At 47.9% G+C, this 19575-nt stretch overlaps 1 protein-coding gene across 2 annotated transcripts; it reads left to right on the top strand.

Annotated features, from left to right (window-relative positions):
- The first annotated feature begins 103 nt into the window (after positions 1-103).
- wdr59 (WD repeat domain 59) lies at positions 104-18959 on the top strand. 2 transcript variants are annotated; one of them, XM_015368274.2, is made up of 27 exons: positions 104-209; positions 1403-1452; positions 1827-1962; positions 2420-2505; positions 3069-3149; positions 3404-3441; positions 3604-3692; positions 4093-4209; positions 4522-4599; positions 5313-5469; positions 6289-6368; positions 7085-7223; positions 7903-8033; positions 8420-8584; positions 9147-9242; positions 9934-10090; positions 10361-10430; positions 10954-11107; positions 11517-11573; positions 12535-12668; positions 12984-13065; positions 13641-13753; positions 14290-14440; positions 15084-15141; positions 15992-16115; positions 16304-16446; positions 17110-18959. In XM_015368274.2, the coding sequence occupies exons 1-27, from the start codon at positions 156-158 to the stop codon at positions 17343-17345; spliced, it is 2976 nt and encodes a 991-aa protein (XP_015223760.2). In that variant the 5' UTR covers positions 104-155; the 3' UTR covers positions 17346-18959. The 2 variants fall into 2 exon arrangements, with proteins under 2 accessions (XP_015223760.2, XP_015223762.2); XM_015368276.2 differs by lacking the exon at positions 11517-11573.
- Positions 18960-19575: the final 616 nt, after the last annotated feature.

The following is a 19575-nucleotide window of genomic DNA, read 5'->3' as shown; positions in this document are numbered from 1 at the left end:
TTTAAGAACAGCGCCATGTGATCAGTATTGACCCGGAAGTCAAGACCTTATGTTCATCGAGCGCAGCGAACTCTGGGATATAGGAACGCCCTATGGAGCGCCGGCAGCCGTGTGACGTCACGGTGTTGTTGTTATGGTGCTGAAAGGGAGGCAAGATGGCGGCGCGCTGGAGCAGCGAGAATGTGGTGGTGGAGTTCAGAGATTCACAGGTACTGTGGGTCTCGATCACGGGAAAGCGATAGATCTGCTGGTCGTGGTCGTGGAGATTTAGACTCCCGACACAACTGACCACGTCGAGAGCGTTCGCAGGAATGAGGGTTTTCTGTAACTTAGGGTTGTCACTCAGTCAGTTTGCAGTCAGTGCAGAAACCAGGAGTTTTGCTTTATCTCTTTAGTCAGCAGTTTAACACTGCGAAGAAGGGATGCATCAATGTTTTTAAAGTTTAACCTTTTCCTCAGTGTTAGGAGGCGTTCACTTTTTAGGGGACATAAAATCGAATGGATTCCGGGCTTCGATAGTCGGAATTGAGGATCCTTGCTCTGAAGTAAACATGATATAATGTTTTATTTGTAGAACCCTTCACTGAGTGACAGTTGGAAATTGTGGCTTATTGTTGGCTAATTGTGGTTATTTTGGTGTGTTTTATTCCAACCCCCCTCCCCCCGCTGAGTCAGCAGATCAGATGTGAGATCTGCCTCTGTTCTCCAGTTTGACCCCCAGCTCGATGCTGGCTAACTGACCTGTCTAATTTTCGCCTCCCACATCCCTGCTCCGTTAAGGTTGCATTAGGAAATGTATTCTTGTCTTGCGTATAAAGTACTGTAGTACAAGTATGTTTAATAGCAATTATCTACAGTGTGGTGAAGAACTGTAAAGTTATGGTTGCGTTAACATTGCAGTCAACGCTGAATGTTAATTTTGTGATTTTGAAGAGTATCCGAGAAGTAGGTGTCTATTAAAATAGCGTTCCAATTTCTCAGATTAAACCTTAACGATTCATCTTATTCAAAGCAACTTACAATTTTACTTTTGAGGTGTGAGTGTGCAGTTGTGCCTTACATCAGTACTCCACAACATAAATGTGTTCGTAGAATATCAAGAAAATCTTAATTGTTGTACCCAAAACAGGTTGATTTCACGTGGAACCTTTAATTCCTCTCAAACATTTTTATGGAATGAATATGTAATCAGTGCTTTAACTAAATTAATTCATTAAATACAGATCGCTCAATTTACCTTAATTTTGCCTATTTTCTGTTAATTGTATGACAATAATTTGGAACCTTTTGCTGCTCGTAATGGTGGGAACATTAAATCCAGCTGCTTATCAATTTACTAAAAAAACAAGGACAAAATGATGTTTATGGATTGTTAGTCATCTTTTATGTCCTGTCTCTGCAGGCGACTGCGATGTCAGTGGATTGCCTTGGCCGCCATGCTGTGCTGTCTGGGTGAGCTCTCTCATCAACCTCCAGCAGCGGCAGCCAGTGATGATGCACCATGAGAGCCACACTGCCCCTGTGGGCAGTGTTTTATTACAGCAGGACTCCGCTTTGCAGTACAGCAGTATACCTTTCGTAGTGTGGAGGGGTGCATTCTAGTGCATTGTACATAGTGAACAAAATCTAGATGGTGCGGCACTGAAGATTCAGAGTGGTGTGACACTGTTTTAGAGCTTCTCGGTAATCTATTTTATTTAAGGAAAAGTGAAGAATGTTGTCTCGACCTTTTGTAAAGAAGGTATCCGGGGTGGCGGTGTGTCCGCTCGGTGTGTGGTACCTGGAGCCGCAGCAGGTGTGAACCGTGTCCTGTCTGCGTGTCCCAGGCGGCGGTTCCTGTACATCGTGAACCTGGACACCCCCTCCGAGGCCCCGCGCAAGATTGGCCGCCAGAGCAAGTGGGACGTGGGGACGGTGCAGTGGAACCCCCACGAGTCGGGGGCCTACTTCTTTGCCGCCTCGGTGAGACTGTGGTGACAGGAGAACCAGACGAGATCGTTTGCCTCAACCTTTACTGCATCTGCACCCCCTTGGTTCCCCAAACATGTTCTAGCACCCCAGATCAAAGTCACTGAAGCAGTTTGGTTTTTAAATCCTGTGGTATTTAGTAACTATATAATGAAAGAGATAGAACTATATAATTTTTCTAAAATAGTTAAGAATATTATGGAAGAATTCAACACCCTTTTAAGTTTATCTTAAAATGCCAAGGTTTGGTGGAACAAAGTAGTTGTGTCTATGTGCCTGTGCTTAATTTGTGTTTTCAGTGATCCACCTTCTAAAAAAACCTTCTGTCGATGTGTTGGAAGTAAACACAGGGCTGGTTGATTTTCACTGTGACAGTGCTGAGAAGCACAGCCCAGGTTTCCCTGCAGTGGTTCAGTGCCAGTCTGACCCAGAGGCCTTCTTGTACTTGCAGAGTAACCAGCGGGTGGACCTGTACAAGTGGCGCGATGGCGCTGGGGAGATCCACACCTCGCTGCAGGGACACACGCGCGTCATCAGGTGACAGGCCGGTGGTTTGGGGTAGAGTGCTGAAATCAACAGAGAGAGTCTTTATTATTAGTATTGGTGTACAGACAGAACAAAAAAAAGTCAGGAACAACAATATACATACATATTTGCATAAAACATCACATGTTGAGTATTGATATGGCTACAGGTTATCCCCCTTTCCTGCCATAACTTGAGCCTGTTGCTTAGAAGTCCCTTCCTCTTGCAGAAAGGAATCAGTTAACCCCTTCTTCACATCTTGTATCTTTCTTCACAGTGCACATCACATAGTAGAGTATGTGTTATATATTGTGGCCAATGTGACCCACTTATTTGCTTTTTCATTGCACTATTGATAATGAAATCATAACTTAGTCTTGTGCTGCTTTTGTACTTCACAATGTTACATGGGCAAGTATAATTCAAAGGATCCTAGTGGAATATGCAGGACATGCAGGAGTAATGCACTAGTATCTGCTAGCGTGGTGTGTGTTAATACAGCAGAAGCCCAGTCCTCTCTCTCTTCCTGCTTTCCAGGTAAATGGTCTGACAGACGTGTTGTTTGTGCCTTGCAGTGACCTGGACTGGTCGTGGTTTGATCCCGAGCTCCTCGTGACCAGTTCTGTGGACACCTACATTTACATCTGGGACACCAGGTGAGAGGTGATCTTTTTGCTGTGAAGTAACATTTGTGAAAAGATCTGTTTTTTATTTTAGTTGTAAGGGTTATATTGCAAACTGCTTCAGATGTGGATATGTGACATATGTCTCGGTTTCTAGTTACATATCTGTTTTAGAGTTGCAAGTAATCAGATTTTGCAGATATCCTTCCTTCTGTGTTCTTCTATATGTTGGTAGGTTTTAAAATATGAAAATGCGTCCTAAGATACCTTTACTTCATGTTTTTCAGAGACACTCGAAAGCCAACAGTGGCCCTTTCTGCTGTCGGTATGTATTCGTTTTCGTTGATCTGGCCGTGATGTAATATCACCTCTCAGAGGGCCTCACACTCTTTATGTCTCTCTTGTTGCTTTCCCTGCCCTTGCTGTCTCCGCCACCCCCGTGTCCCTCTCTCATGTGGCTCTGTGGCTGTCTTCCCTCTCTGTCCAGCGGGGGCGTCCCAGGTGAAGTGGAACAAGCGGAACCAGTACCTCCTGGCCTCCAGTCACGATGGAGACGTCCGCATCTGGGACAAGAGGGTGAGCTGACCCAGCTTGATCCGATCTGGCGTGAAGTGTAGGGGGACCAGTGCAGTCCTGCCAGGGAGACTGCACTGGAGTCACCTACACCTCGAAACGCATCGGGGTCGGGGAACTCGTGCAAGAGTATGATTGATTCAAAAGCTAACTTTATCATTCACTCAAAAATAATGCAAGTGCCGTGCAAAGGTTCCAGCTTTGTCTGCTTGCACATGTAATGTGAACATATTTGCGATCACGTCCTTCAAATGTGTGCATTAGTAGAACTGAATCCCTGAACTCCTGTGAGCTTCCAGTGTCACACGAGGAAGGAAGGGTGATATCCACCCATTCCGCTGGTCTCCCCAATAACCGCTCATAAACGGCGGCTTTGCCTCCGGATCTCTCCCTTTATGCTCAGAAACCCAGCACAGCAGTGGAGTACGTGGCTGCCCACCTGTCGAAGATACATGGCCTGGACTGGCACCCTGACAACGAGTTCATCCTGGCCACCTCCAGCCAGGACAATTCCGTGCGGGTGAGCACGCTCAGGCGTAGGTTTGATTCGGCAATGTCGGAAGAACCTCCTCACGAGCCTAAATTAGACGCATCTAGTATATGGCATCATGAATATTGGGTTTTATTACATGGCGTGGAATTGACATGATAGCAGTAAGTGCTGGAAGCTCGTTTTCCAGAGCTAAAGAAACCAACACTGGTGTCTGGTGTCGACTAATTGTTTGTTACTCTTGATTGTAGGCCTTTTACATTTCGCAAGACTTGCTTATTGATTGCACAGTGTGTTTGTGTCCTCAAAGCGGCTTCTCTGTGCCTCTGTCTGGTATTGCAGTTCTGGGATTACAGACAGCCTCGCAAGTACCTCAACATCCTGTCCTGCCAGGTGCCAGTGTGGAAGGCCAGGTACACGGTGAGTAAGAAGAGGGCTCTTGCTCAGAAAACTACAGACGTGCAGCGTACGTCATGAGCAGACTAGGGGACTGCCTGTCTGACAGACCGTCTCAGAAGTCCATCTTTCGCTCTTTGGTAATGTGAGACAAGGACACACTTTTAAACCACTGACTTTTCCAGCATCGCCGAACTGTTTTCACCTGCTTGGTACTGTCTTTTCTCCTGCTGTGCTCTTTTATTTGTAAAATATTTATATTTAATTCTTTTATCTGTCTATTGGAATTTGCTCTCGTAAATGTTGAGGATGTTGACGGTGTATTTAGTGCAACTGAGCTGGCCTGGAAACGTATGAAGCATTCTTGTTACGTCAAGAACCAGCTGTACAACGCAGGACCTCTTGCGGTGTCGTTCTGTTTCTGATGATAGAGGTAACATGGCGTGACGGCTAAGGAAGCACAGTGTGTGTAGGTGTGGCATCTGACTCCCAGGTCAGGCGTGTGGAGCAGCTGGCTGCTGTCTCGGAAGATGCCAACGAGAGCAGCCAAAGGGAACGGATCAGGAGGTCTTTGTAAGATCCGTGGGAAGAAAAGCACCAACATCTGTTTTAGGACAGGACTGAAAACGTACTTTAGGAATTATGATTCACGACGGCGCGCGTGTTTGATGAAAGAGGGCTCGAGAGCCGCTGTGGGCGGCGGTCTGAGCGCGGCGTCCCTCTTGCTCTCTCCCCAGCCCTTCTCCAGCGGGCTGGTGACGGTGATGGTGCCGCAGCTGCGCCGGGAGAACAGCCTGCTGCTCTGGAGCGCCCTGGACCTCAACGCCCCCGTCCACGCCTTCGTGGGCCACGACGACGTCGTCCTGGAGTTCCAGTGGCGCCGGCAGAAGGAGGGTGGGCCCCGCGGCGCCGGCCCGGCCTCAGGGTCTTCTTGCTGTCGCCACAGTGGCCGACATTCAAGCGTCTTGATCTGCTCGTTTCTGGCTGACAATATGAGTTACCGCAGTTTGAAGTACATACTGGCATGACCTCCAGCGCTGCTCAGCACCAGACCTTAAACGTCACTTTTTTTATTTCATCCAAAACAAGTATCTCATGTGTCGGACTCAGTCTTCCGTTTTCTAGCTGGGGTCATTCACTAAACATGGGACCTGTTATAACAACTTATTTTCTTTAATACTGCAGCGGCAGAGACATTATGACCATCAATACAGGATTTACCAAAAATCATAGCGTACTGCTGTTAAATCACCTTAATATGTGAGAACCTGTGTGTAGCAAAGGTTCTCTTAAAAAGAACAGAATAGCAGACAGGCAATAATATACTGTTGGGAGGCTAAGGGTTGGTATTGATTGTTACTTATAAACAATTGCCTTGGAATAATTGCTATTTAGTATCTTGAGGTGCAGTTGTGGGTTTGTTACAGCAGGGCTGTATTTCTGCAACACGGTGGCTCTGAAACCCCCTCAGAAACTGACTACGCTTCAGGAGTTGGTCTGTCGCGTGTTACTTTGAGAAAAACATGTTGTAAATATTAGTATGATTTTCCAAATCTGCGGCCCCTGTTATCAGCTGGAGTAGACGAGAGACTGGTGCAAGGTCATGCTGTCATGATGGAAGTGCAAGGGAGAAAGCACCACAGGAGGAGGAACCTCTCACTGGAGGTACTGGCCTTGTGGAGGTGTTAACTGCTGCACCTCTCTGTTCTCCAGGCTCCAAGGACTATCAGCTCGTGACCTGGTCCAGGGATCAGACTCTGAGAATATGGCGTGTAGATCCACAGCTTCAGAGGGTAATATCTTGGAAAGAATTTAGCCAAGTCTTTCAGTTTTTAAAATGGTATTAATAGCAACTCTATGTCATCTGTAGATGTCATGTTCACTATTGACAGAATAAATATAATTTATGGCCTGATTACAAAATGCAGTTAGAAGTGTGCAGGCCACAGATTATGGGTGCATAACAAAATCCCCTATTCACAAACCACAAAAAATAAGTGTCTGAAAAGCTAAAGTGTAAGTGCACACAGTTTCTGGTATGGACATGCTCTTAAGTTACATGTTTTTTTTATTTATTTGCTTGTAGCCATGCTACTGACACGTGTACTGTGGGCTAATGGTTAGTTCATGCTCCTGACAGGATACTGCTTCTCTTTAGATGTTTAGCAATTCTTTCTGAATTAGGCCTTATTTGATTTGTGCATATACATAGGAAAGAGCGAACTTAGGATAATTTTTAGTTTTAACAATCGTTTAGTATAGAAAGTATTGCAGTGCCTCAAATAAATGGCATACATCTGGACATGAGAATTATTACAACTATGTCTATAGTCAAATATTTCTTAAATACGTTTTTTAATACTACATTTTTAATATTCCTGCCTTCTTTATGAAGGATGACTGATTTTCTAATCAGTTTCTCTTGAAGAACGACAGGCCAGGTTTTCTTTAACATGTGATATTAGGGTTGGCTTTTTACCCCGGCTGGGCGTCAATCTGTGTCCTGCAGCTCTGTGTCAATGACATCACGGAGGGGGTGGAGGAGCTGATGGAGGGCATGACGCTGCTTCCAGAATCGGACAAGGCCCTTCACCCACAAGACTCTGAGCCCCAGCACACCTCCGGCCACACCACTGAAGATGAGGAAGGTGAGGAAGTTGCAGTAATCTAGTAATCTTCTTGAGAAAATAATTAGTTTACCACCTTTTTAGAGACAACATAGGACATAGTCTGGCAATATTTCTGAGATGGCTGAATGATGTTTTTACAGTATTTTGGACATGTGGTCGAACATCACACCTGGATCAAACATCCCCTCCAGATTCTTCAATTTAGACTGAAATTCAAGCACAGTGCCATCCAGAGATAGAGTTACTGCATTGGCTTTACATAGTGTAGTTAATGGGAGATGCAGAGAATCATGACTTCAGGCTTGTCACAGTTCAAAAGGAAATTTTGAGTCATCCAGGTTTTTATATCATAGATGCAATTAGTGCAGAAACAGCTACTCCAGTGTTAGGTTTATATTATATTAGTGTGAATAATTCCCACAGCTCCTGTAGACTTGAGGCAATGATGTTTGACACCAGGGGTTCCCAACTCTGGTTCTCTGTGTCCATTTCCACCAGATTTTATGATACTCCTTAATATACAAGAGCTCTACGTGTGGAAGAATAGTTTAATTTGTCCAGTTAAGGTTTAACTGAACAAGTGTGTCCCTTGTGCACAGCCTTAAGCTGTTGAGGACTTAAAGACATGTAGATGGCCTCCTGGGTTCTGGGTCCTGAGACCCGAGGTCCGCTTTACACGTTTGCACTGCGTTCCCAGACCAGCCGGACGGCCTCCAGTCCAGCGTCACGCCCGCCAGTGCTGGTAAGCAGGACCAGCTGGGTCTGCCCCAGACGCTGCAGCAGGAGTTCTCGCTGGTCAACCTGCAGATCCGCAACGTCAACGTGGAGGTGAGTGGGAGCCGAGGGCCTCATTTACGCCATCGGTTTGTTTGCTTTCCATTTAAGAACCTTGCGTGTCCGTTAAGCTCTTGAAGGTCTTTCTAACTGTTGATTTAATGATGAAGGTCGGCCACAGGTCAGCACCTGAATGGCTGGATATCCGCAGGTTTGCGCTGCTCTGTGTGCCACACCAGCCCCCCCGCTCTCCCAGCACGGCACCATGACTGGGTGTCACTGGGCTTTCGTGCCGGTTTTGCTTCCAGTACTGTAGTGTTTCAGGAGTCTCATTCCGTGCCTTTGAAGCATTGTGGCTGAAAGAAACCCGTCTGCAGCGTGCAGGAGGGCTGGGCCGCAGTGTTAACGCAGTGTGTTTGGCGGGGGGGCTGCCTGTGCAGATGGACGCCGTGAACCGGAGCTGCTGCGTGTCGGCTCACTGTGGCAGCCACCAGGTGCGCGTGGTGGTGAAGTTCCCGGCGCAGTACCCCAACAACGCCGCCCCCTCCTTTCAGTTCGTCAGCCCCACCACCATCCCGTCCTCCATGAAGACCAGAATCCAGAAGGTAAGCCGCTCCCTCGGGCCCCTGCTGCAGGGAGGGACAGCCAGGCTTGTTAGGAGCCCATACCGCCACTGAGACGGCTCGTTCTCCGTCCTCAGTGTCGGGAAGCTGTAAATAAACTCGGTCTTAAATGCGCAAATCTTTCTGTTAAGTCATGTTTTTTGGTCATTTCTTTCTTGGGGAACTGGAAGACACTGTATATCAGAAGCACAGAGCAGTATATGGTATTCAGCGCCGTTAAGGGCAGGAGGGGTAGAAGCAGTGCCCAGGGTGAACAGCTTGTGCTAGTGCTTCCTGTGACAAGGCAGACAATACAGGAGGAATGGAGAAATATTGTGGTACCAATAGCAAATGGGGGGGGTCTGTTAACATCATTCCTTGAAGTGTTGGTATAGTGAACAAAGAATGATTCAATCACTGCTGGCTATGAAATGTAAATGAAACTCATTTTCTTGTCTTGATCACTTTATTTGTACCCAGCCCACTCTGCTCTCGGCAGCCAGGTCATGTCTCTAGTTTAATCCGAGACGGCTGTGTTATTTGCATGCGCCTGCTGCCGTTTCAGATCCTGACAGACACTTCCCTGCAGAAGGTGAAGAGGAATCAGAACTGCCTGGAGCCATGTGTCAGGCAGCTGGTGTCCTGCTTAGAGTCTTGTGTGGTGAGGCCCACTCATGGGTATTTCCCCAGGCCATTTAGAATTATTCCTCTAGCGCAGTGAGCGTCTACCCTTCCTCTCAGTAGTGCACATGGAATGAACGCTGTTAAGCTGCACAAAGATATTTTCTCCAGAGTTTGTCTAGGCTCCCTCAAGAAAGGGAAAGTGTATTTTTCTTAGTTGCTGTGTTTGTTAAACGTGGAAGAGCATATTGGGGGAAAAAAATAATAAAGTGTCTTATAATTCAGAGAGAATTTGCTACGTCATAATTTCATGATTATTTTCTTAATTAATTACAACATAATAGGTTAACATTTCTTGATGGCAGCAATGTGCTTCTGTAGTTAAACCTTTTATTTACATATTTCGTACTTTATTTACGCCACTAAAGCTTGTAACAGTTGCCTGAAGCATTTTGCTTCTGCTGCTCATTGTTACAGTTTTGAAGTTCTACATTTGGACCTGTGTACCCCTCGGAGGCCTCTGTTTTCTCAAACAGGAAGGTTAGGTGGTTAAGTGTTCCTCTGAACTCATTTGGACTCCTCACTGTCATTTTAGAAGCTGTACTGGTGTATACATAATTAGCTCAGTTTTGAGATTAGATGATTTTTACAAACGTCTGAAGAAAACTTTGATTAGAGCTGAAAGTTTTATCCTTCATTTGTTTTTCTGCCTTTTTTTCCCTGGTATCTAGACTCAAGAGGAGAGCAGCTCCGGGAATCACTATGTCCTGTCTAACTCTGTGAATCCCACCCTTCCCACTTTCCCCCGCGTTACCAACACCTACGGCTCTTACCAGGACGCCAACATTCCCTTCCCACGCACCTCTGGGGCGCGGTTCTGTGGGGCAGGTGAGCAGAGAGCTTTCCTTAAACGGGCTTCTTTTACTGAACTGTTAGTGCTGCTCTGCTCTCTTGCGCAGAGCAGTTTTTCAACTGCACGATCCTGAGTGTGAGCGTCTGGACCTGCTGCTGGCTACCTTGGCTGAGAAGCTATTGGAACTGCTGAGTGAAGTTGTTTGTAATAAATCTAGAGCGCAGCAGTCGAATGCAGGCGCCCTTTTGGTTCAGTTAAAAAAGAGCCTGTTAAAAACCTTGACCGCACTTTTTTATTCTGCGCAGGTTGCCTGGTGTATTTCACAAGGCCTATTACCATGCACTCCTCTGTGTCGCCCACTGAACCCACGCCCAGGTGAGCTGTGCTAGGGTTGGAGACTGATTCCCCTCAGCCGCCGTGTTCGGGAATGTGGCATCCAGAACTATGTCACCTGGCTTTGTGATCCAGAATCTTTTTTTGGTAGTGGAAAGGGCCTTAACCGTCGCTGTTCTGTTTAAGCATGCCCTAGAACTGACGAAGAACAGGCCAGAAAAACTCTGCTCGCGCACGTCGGACAGCTTAGTCTCGGTTTTAATTTTTGTTAACACAGATTTATATGGACCTCGAGAGAGAACTTTTGTCAATCTGCTGAGAGATTGATATTTTTCCACTTGGCATCTGTATTGATCCAGATCTCATTATCCTTGCTAATTTGTGCCCAACTGCCTACTACCTGCAGTGTAGATGCGTGACTGCATAAGGCGAACAACGGTCTTAATTCCACCATTTTAAAAACTAAATCGGTTGCTTCAGGGTAGGAACGCGGAGTTCATGGCAGGCTGTGTGTACATGCAAGCTTGTGAGGGGGCTGTACATGAGGTGTCTCTTTCTCCCCCAGGTCCCTGTCGGCTCTCTCAGCCTATCACAGCGGGGTGGTGACCCCCATGAAGATGCGGAGCGAGACCCAGAGTGCTCTGCGCCTGTACAGCGGCAGCCCCACGCGCAGCGAGAAGGAGCAAGTCTCCATCAGCTCCTTCTACTACAAGGAGCGGGTAGGATGGGCGCCCGTGGCTGGAGGGGGGCGGACAGGGGTCTTACTGGGGTGTGCCGACGGTCAGGAACCTCGAATTGCGCCTGCAAAGAGCCGTCGCAGTTTTAATACTGGGTTCTGCTGGCAGGGTCTCTAAAGAGCTTGCGGTCTTTACCCATGAGTGTTTATTCCAAGAAGAATGAACTTGAGAGACGTGGTCTGATTGAATGTGAATTCCTCATGTCCGAGAACTGTGGGAAAATGGCAGACGTTTCCTATTGGAATCCAGTGACCTGACAGGGGTTCTTGCTTTGTAAGGCTTGCTTTGCTTCTGTGCTGTCATCATATGCTTGTGTTGTTAATGGCTTTTTTTATTTGTGTTTCTGGTGATTTGGCCTGCCTGTACGTTGCTGTGGTCTGTCCCCATTCAGAAGCCTCCATACTCTGGCTCTCGCCGCTGGTCCATTCAGTTCATTCTCGACTGCCCGGTACTGATTCTGTTCTCATTTCTCCCCTGCACCCCAGACCCCTGCGCACCGGGCCTCGCTTTGCTCTGTGAGATAGCACCTATCACAGGTGCTCTGGAATTGCTGTTTGTGAGGTCTCTTTATTTGGTCACTGCTGTTGTGCTTTTACAGTCTGCGCGATCCCATCATTTCCTGACAAATGCTTTTTGCTGCCGTATTTTGAAAAGAAAGGGTAGCATTCTGCGACAAATAGTGTTGTGCTGTCCTGCGTCAAAGAAATCATAACAGTGCATTTTTCCCTTTAGCACAACACAACGGTGAGAAATACACTTGAACAGTGTCTTCAGCTAATTTGATCCTCTGTTTCCTTGCAACACTGTTACATACTGTAACATAGGAAAAAACATGGCTTCACTACTGTGAAGTGTAGATCAGATTTTGTGCAAGAAAGTTTTCACACAAGATGTCAGTAACTAGGGTTTTGTGCTTTACCTTCTTTGTGTTGCTAACTCCCCTGTCCCTGTCTGTCTGTCTTAATTCCTACCTGTGCTTTGCAGCACTGCACTTAGAGTAGCTCTTATTGGAGAAGAGCTTCCAGATCAAGACCTCTTACAGAAAAAAAATGTCTATTGAAGTTTCGTGTAGATACAATTTATGTGAATTTGAAATTGAGCTTGCATAAGTAATTTTAGTTCCAAATTACCTAGTTGTATTTTACTTATGAAGGCATATAATTATAGAAACTGAGCTAATCTGTTCTCAGGGCAGGATTGCTGTTTCTAATAGAGCAAATTAATTTCTGAATGAAATTATCCAGTTTGTACTTGGGATGGACTATATTTCTGATTCTGTGTTTCTTGTTTTCCTCTTAATTCTGATTGCATCTGTGCAGGACATGTGTCCAGAGAAGGGCAGTGCTGACACCAGACAGATTGAAAAGACTGATTTTTCCTTCTCTGTCTGTCTCCTCTCTGTGTGTTAGAAATCCCGGCGCTGGAAGGGGAAACGTGAGGGAACGGACACCACGAACCGCCAGATCAAGCTGGCAGGCAAAGTCATCATCCAGGAGATCTCGTGCCTGCTGCCCGTGCACAAGACCCTGGGAGAGATGTATATGTGAGGACGTGCTCCCTTCCTTTATATCGCGTCTCTGCTCCACTGTCGTCTAGTCCCACAGTTCTAGGTGGAAGTCCAGTCCCCAAGCCTTTCTGTTCCCTAGATCTCTGCTTTGGTTTTCCTTAGTTCTCGCCGTCCACCAAACCGCAAGTTGCTCCTTTCTCCAACTTGTAAACTCCCACATCTTGATTGCGTGCTTGACCCTCCGTCACCTCTGACAGCTGGTGCACGCCGAGGTCTCGTCTCCTTGCCAGCCCCCCTCCTCTCCCCACCCTTGTCGCCCTGCAGTTCCAATGGGTGTGACTTTCCTTTCAGCCTGAACGTGAACGACATCCAAGAGACGTGTCAGAGGAACGCAGCAGCCGCTCTGGTCGTGGGCCGACGGGACCTGGCCAAGGTGGGCAGATTCCCCGTGCCTTCGGTGCAGCCGGTAGTCTCTCAGCCCGACGGCAGCCATATCACCCTGCAGCTCACAGCTGGCAGCCCCACTGGAGCTCAGCAGAAGGGGAGCCTGGCCAATACCTGGATGGGAGACTCCTGGGAAAGCTGAGGTTGCCGCTGGAAGAGGTGTTAGTGGGGCCAGTAGGGGGCACTCATCCTGCACTCTGTGTGGGTCCTAATGCCCCAGTATAGTGAGGGGGACACTATACTATACTGTATAAATATCTAGTCTTGAAAAGTGTAGGGGTGTTACTCCGGTGTCCTGGCCAAATTTCCCCCTGGCCTTTACCCATCATGGCCTCCTAATAATTGCCCATCTCTGAACTGGCTTCATCGCTCTGCTCTCCTCCCCACTGAGAGCTGGTGTGTGGGGAGAGTACTGGCGCCATCGCGTCATCCAGGTGGGGCTGCACATGGATGTTGGTAGTGGGATTGCCCACAGGTGTAAGGAATTCCAATTGCAGCGCATGTTCCCGGGGCAGTGGCGCCATCGCACTCTCACCCTGCCTGTGGCCCGTCTGCCCTCTGCAGGTGTGGGCCCTGGCTGCAGCGGCCACTGGCTGCGAGCTCAGTCCCAACGCGGACCCGGATGCGGGCACTCCCTGGGCTCGACACCCCTTTGGGCGCCACCTGCTGGAGACACTGTGAGTGTGTATGAGGGAATATTGGGGATCTCCACTCCTGGTACTGGGGAGCCTCCACCCATGGGGTTTTATAGGAAACCAGTAAATCATCACTTTCTCAAGCATTCTAGAGAACGTGGAACAGACTTTTTCATAGCACAGGGACAGTGTCTCCTTAAAAAACAAAGATTACTGTACAAATTGGTGACAATAGGGCTCCAGCTGAACTGGAGCTTTGCAGGACCATGGCTGAGGCTCCCTGGTAAATAGGATTGGGAGAGATTATTAAGTTCTCTGGTTTTCATTTGCATGAAAACTAGTATCAAACTAGTATGTTCAAGGTGCTTTTCCGTCAGGATTTGGATAAGTAATGGAAACTCTTTGTTCTTTAAAAACATTAGCAAATGTTTTAGCAAATCTATATGTTATAGAATTAAATATATTATAGTATACAAAAATTATGCACCAGCTCTGTGCAGGTGTTCGGCTGTCATTTCCTCTTGGGAACTTCTTGGGCACTGTATGTTTCTGATGGTAAAAATGTGTTCGTCCCCCAGGCTGGCTCACTACAGTAAGATGCACGATATCCAGACGCTAGCCATGCTGTGCAGTGTGTTTGAGGCGCAGTGCAGCCCTCAGGACTACTACACTCTCTTTGGACACCTGCCTTACCGCTCCTCCATCTTCACGCCCCATCACTCCCGCTTTGTAAGTGTGCTGTACACACCTGGCTCTGCTCACGGCCAGTTTCTCCCTCCTCCCACTCCTTCACCCCCATCTCCCTCATCCTGCACAAGAGACACCCCCATCTGCCTCAGCCTGCTCCTCAGTGTGACTGGAGACACCCCGATCTCCCTCATCCTGCACAACAGACCCCCATCTCCCTCATCCTGCACTTCAGTGTCACAAGAGACACCCCCATCTCCCTCATCCTGCTCCTCATCTTACACAAGAGACACCCCAATCTCCCTCATCCTGTACCTCAATGTGACAAGAGACACTTCATTTTCACCATTACAACCTGAACGTGGTCATGTGAGGTACCAAAATCCTGTGGGCAAACTGCCCAGTCGATAGCAAGTAAATTAGCTGGCCAGTTTATCTTCAGTAAACCTAACTTCCCAAACCATAGCTCAGCCCCATGTGTGTCCTCACACCATAAACTGCTACAACACTTTAACCAACAAGGGACATTGCATATTACCTGATTGTTTCTCTTACTTGTTCCCCTTCCCCTCGCAATCATGCATGTCCTCATGCTGACCTTCTCAAGTGGGAATCGTTAGCATGTCCTCATGTTGTCTCACACTGCTGCCTTAACGGTGTCACTGTCTTCCACCTCTCCCATCAGCCCAGCTACACCTCCTCTGGCTCCTGCTCCAGCACCTCGGACTCTGGCATCAACATCGGTAAGACAGGGGCCTCCCGAAGCCACAGCCAGGCTCCATGCTGCTGGTCCCTGCAGCAGTGCTAAACTAATCTGAGGGGTGGCTAAAATCTGTTATGCAAATGATATCTTCCAGTAAGTGTTCACTGTTGACTCATGAAAGTATGAGAAAGTCACAGTCATGCTGGCATGAGTGAGCTCAACCACTCCAGTGAGATTCACAGCTCCCGTCCTAGTCTGAAAGGCCTGTGAATTCAGGAAACACTGCAGCAGTAAAGGTCACTTGAACCGGCATCACTGTCATGGCCACATGATGATTCCTCTGAGCTCTCTGTTGTATGTGGACTTAATTGTCTTTGGATCCTATTGGTTGGATTTAAACAAAAGCAACTGTGGAAGTGGCAGCATTTTATTAATAATCAGTAAGAATGATTGGTGGATGCTTTTGTCCAAAGCAGCTTATATTGTATTATGTGCATCTTTTTTACATTCTGAGTGTTGTGGTCTGTGGTAAGTGCTAGTTACAAGGCGACTATACATCTGCGACTGCATGTCGCAGTCAGTCAGGTGATCATTAACAATTGGCTTTGGTTAATGGAACTATTTTTTTAAAAGAAAGTGGGAAAAGATCTGCAGGAGATGTGGATTGTATTTTTGTGCTGTTTAGCGTCACTTCCTGTTTCTCTTCATTAAGTACAAAAGGGTTGTTTTACATTTGCATGAACAGATGTGCCATTGATTGGTCAATATCTGTAATATATAGTGATTATCAGCTGCTGCAGGCCGTGGAGCTTGAGGAGATTGTCAGCTTGCAGGACAGCTTTGAGTCCTGGGCTCCTTGTCTGACCTTCTCCTGCTGCTCTGTCTTGCAGTAGGCAGAGACTCCGAGCATACCACCCCCTGGGGGGAGTCCTCCCCTGATGACTTTCGCTATGGAAACCAGGGGTACACAGATCCCCGAGAACGGGAGAGGGACCAACATGACAAGAACAAACGGTAACTGGGCGCATGTGTGACATGGTACTGAGACCTGAGGGATTGGTGTCCGGACTTGAGGGGTGCTGGGGGTTCTTGTTCCTACTGCCAGCGGAGCGAGTCGCGCAGAGGCGTCTGCAGAGTCCCGTTCCGCGCTTCGCTTCGCCCGTATCGGTCTGGAGCCGCTCTGTCTTTCCCTCTGCCTCCAGGCTCCTGGACCCAGCCAACGTCCTGCAGTTCGATGACTTTAAGAAGTGCTACGGGGAGATCTTGTACCGCTGGGGTCTCCGGGAGAAGCGCGCAGAGGTCCTCAAGTTCACCTCCTGTCCCCCAGAGCCACACAAGGGGATTGGTGAGCCACTGATCTGCTGTCACTTCAGAACATGAGAGCCGAGTCAACCCAGAGGGGGACTCGTGGTCCATCTAGCCCGTTGGGTAGCTATTGGCCCAACTGCACTCGACCAAGGGTCTCTTATAGCCGTTTCTTAAAAGAAGCCAGCGTGTTGGCATCAACAACATGGCTAGGTAGCTTGTTTAGTACTCCCTCTGGGTGAACCAGTGCCTCCTGTTTACCCTCCCAGTTACTTTGGAAGAGCAGAGGGGGGAAGAGTGGGGAGTTGGGAGGTTGAGTGACTAACCACTCTGCACTGGTACTGCCCAGGGCTGAGGACGGCATTGCTTTATATCCCCTGGCGTAGATTGGGATGGGAGGAGAAATAGGACTGGTCCCTGACAGGTGTATATTTTCAAACTGTGACGGTGAAAGAATATAAATAACACGTTCAGAAACTGGAGCACTGAGATTCCATGAAGGGCAGGGGCTCCCCAGGCAGTGAATTCACAGGAGCCTCCTTGCCCGCATGAGAATGGCTGCTGGAGGTGTGTGGGAAGGCCGGCGCGGGGCTGGAACCTGCCCGCCTGTTCGGGGTTCTGCGTCCTGACGCTCACCCCGCCGCTGGAGTGTGTGAGCGGCTCGGCCGGGTGTGACTCTGTCTGTCTGTCTCTGTGCCCCCAGAGTTCGGGGTGTACTGCTGCCACTGCCGCAGCGAGGTGAGGGGGACGCAGTGCGCCGTGTGCAAGCGCCTCACCTTCCAGTGCGCCATCTGCCACGTGGCCGTCCGCGGCTCCTCCAACTTCTGCCTGAGCTGTGGCCACGGCGGGCACACCAGCCACATGATGGAGTGGTTCCGCACCCAGGAGGTGTGTCCGACGGGCTGCGGCTGCCACTGCCTCCTGCAGAGCACCTTCTGAGCCCGGAGAGGCCTCATCGCCGCGATCGACCGGCAGGCGTGCCGGCAGAGGTCTTGTTGGGGTTTTTTCCGGGCTGTGTAAGGCTGTGTCGTTTTTGGCTCGTTGATGAGTCGCCGGCATGTAACTTGAAAAAAGAGTTCGCTTCAAGCGTGACGGGCTGCTTGGAGGCGGATTTTGTCTTTGGTTCTACAAATATTTCGCTACTGGCAGAAAAAAAGGATCAAATCTTGAATGACAGGAGTATTTTCTGTACCTTTCTTGAGAATGTGCAATGTGATTTTTTTTTACCTGTAATATTAAGCTCATTGCAAGATTACCCAGAAATGGCCTGATCATGATCTGCAGTTTGCCACTGAGAGCTGTACTGCTCGAGACCTCGAGCTGAGGCAAGGGGCATAAGGCATGGCCATCATTCATGAATTAAGGTAATGAAGTGCATTGGTTTGGATATTCCAAATTACTTTCAAGACAGTAGAGAGAATTAAAGCTTTTTTGTTACTAACTTTTCCATCACAAAAGGGCTTGATATCCCAGATGTTTCTGGTTTCAGTGTAGGCTGTGTGCTCAGCTGTGACCAGGACTCCCGGAGTGCACATGGAGAACTGGCTCAGCTCCTCTGGGACGTCCTGGGATTTCATCCACTCCCAGGGGTTGGTGCAGCAGCAGACCAGCCAGGCACCTGCAGAGGCACCGTGACATCAGTGGGGCCTCCAGCACTAGAGCTCCTGTGAGGCTCGGGGAGCCTGCAGTGTCGGAGCCGCGGTGTCCTGAGTGGTCATTGTGCTCAGATCTTGGAAAGATTGTAGCATAAAGCCAATTCCCAAGGGATGGGCAAAGTAGAAGTAGGAAGATTATTAGAAATAGAAAATAATCGAAGATTACAAACTAACACTTTTTTTTCCTAGTGCGTTTGTCAGGCTTTCCGGCACATTTCCAAAGGTGCTCCGAGTATAGTGCTTTCCAGGCTCTGGTCAGGTATTCCGGCAGCTGCTGCTGTCTAACTCTGCTGTTGACCCGTGAGTTTGGCCCCTGAGTGACCCGGGGGCTTGGGCATGGCCAGGCTGCGTTCTGCAGCACACTCTCTTTCTCTTTTTTCCCTGCTTAGCATCGACACCGTTTTTTAGAAAAACAGTATTTTGGGTCACTGCCCTGTTATAAGTTTTCTTCATGAACAGCTTTGATGTGAACCATTTTTGCCAGTACTGTATGGATCAAAAACTTTGCACAACGGTTGGAGATCATTGTGCTCTAACAGAGCAGACTGGGATATTACATGTAGACATTCATCTGTCTGAAAGACAGGATAAGGACCAGCTTTTTTGCTGTGGGATTTGCGGGCTGTTGGGAGGGTGATTATAGGAGAGCAGGATATGACGCAGTCAAGACTGCACTGTGTAATGAGTTTGCTTGAGGTTCTAAACGCTCTCTTTAGGGAGCAGTTTCAGTTAAGAGGCTTTAAACAGGATCTGATTGTGATAAAAGGGAAGGAAATTTTTACAGGGTCACCCTCGTACAGGTGAACTTTTGTTTTTTTTGTAAACCCAACCCAGCTTGTACAGACACAAAAATGTATATATACCAAGATGTGTAAAGAAATAAACCTTTTTGATTAAATCCTTTTTTGTCAATCTTGTCTTGTAAATGTGCAAAAGTTTACACTTTTTTTTTAAACTCAATTATGTTGGTTTTAATAGTAATTGCACTTTCATAACATAGCTCTTTTCTGGACACTCCACTCAAAGTGCTTTACAGGTAATGTGCAGCCCCACCTGGATGATATCTCTAATCTAATCACATCTAATAAATGGGTATCAGGTGAGCAAATCACTGTGTATCTTTCTGGCCCTTAAATATTGAAGACATGTGTCCAATGAAACTAGCTCCCATTTCACGTTGAAATGAGTTGGGGAGGGAGATAAACATTTCTCATTAATATTGTCATCCAGGTGGGGCTGCACACTGGTGGTGGTGGAGGATAGTCCCCATTACCTGTAAAGCGCTTTCAGTGGAGTGTCCATAAAAGCGCTATATAAGTGTAAGCAATTATTATTATTCTTGTAGTCTATTCTAGATACAAAAACTTGCCTTTTCTTGCGATACTCCTGCTGGCTATTCAATCACGTGGAGTGCCTCTCCAGGTGACGTCACGGAAGCGCCATCGCGGGGTTGGCGGCGTCTGCTGTTGCTACGGCAACTCGTCACGTTGCCAACGATGCCCGGCGGCGTGGTA

Source organism: Lepisosteus oculatus, chromosome 20, assembly GCF_040954835.1.
Source record: "Lepisosteus oculatus isolate fLepOcu1 chromosome 20, fLepOcu1.hap2, whole genome shotgun sequence".
NCBI lineage: Eukaryota > Metazoa > Chordata > Actinopteri > Semionotiformes > Lepisosteidae > Lepisosteus > Lepisosteus oculatus.
The sequence above is the reverse complement of the archived record's forward strand: the minus strand, read 5'-3'. Positions and strand labels throughout refer to the sequence as shown.

Coding starts and splice junctions, on each gene's coding strand:
- wdr59 (XM_015368274.2), top strand. CDS start 156: ATGGCGGCGCGCTGGAGCAGCGAGAATGTGGTGGTGGAGTTCAGAGAT. Junction 4,210..4,521: donor GCCAGGACAATTCCGTGCGG/GTGAGCACGCTC, acceptor CTGGTATTGCAG/TTCTGGGATTACAGACAGCC. Junction 12,669..12,983: donor ACCCTGGGAGAGATGTATAT/GTGAGGACGTGC, acceptor CTTTCCTTTCAG/CCTGAACGTGAACGACATCC.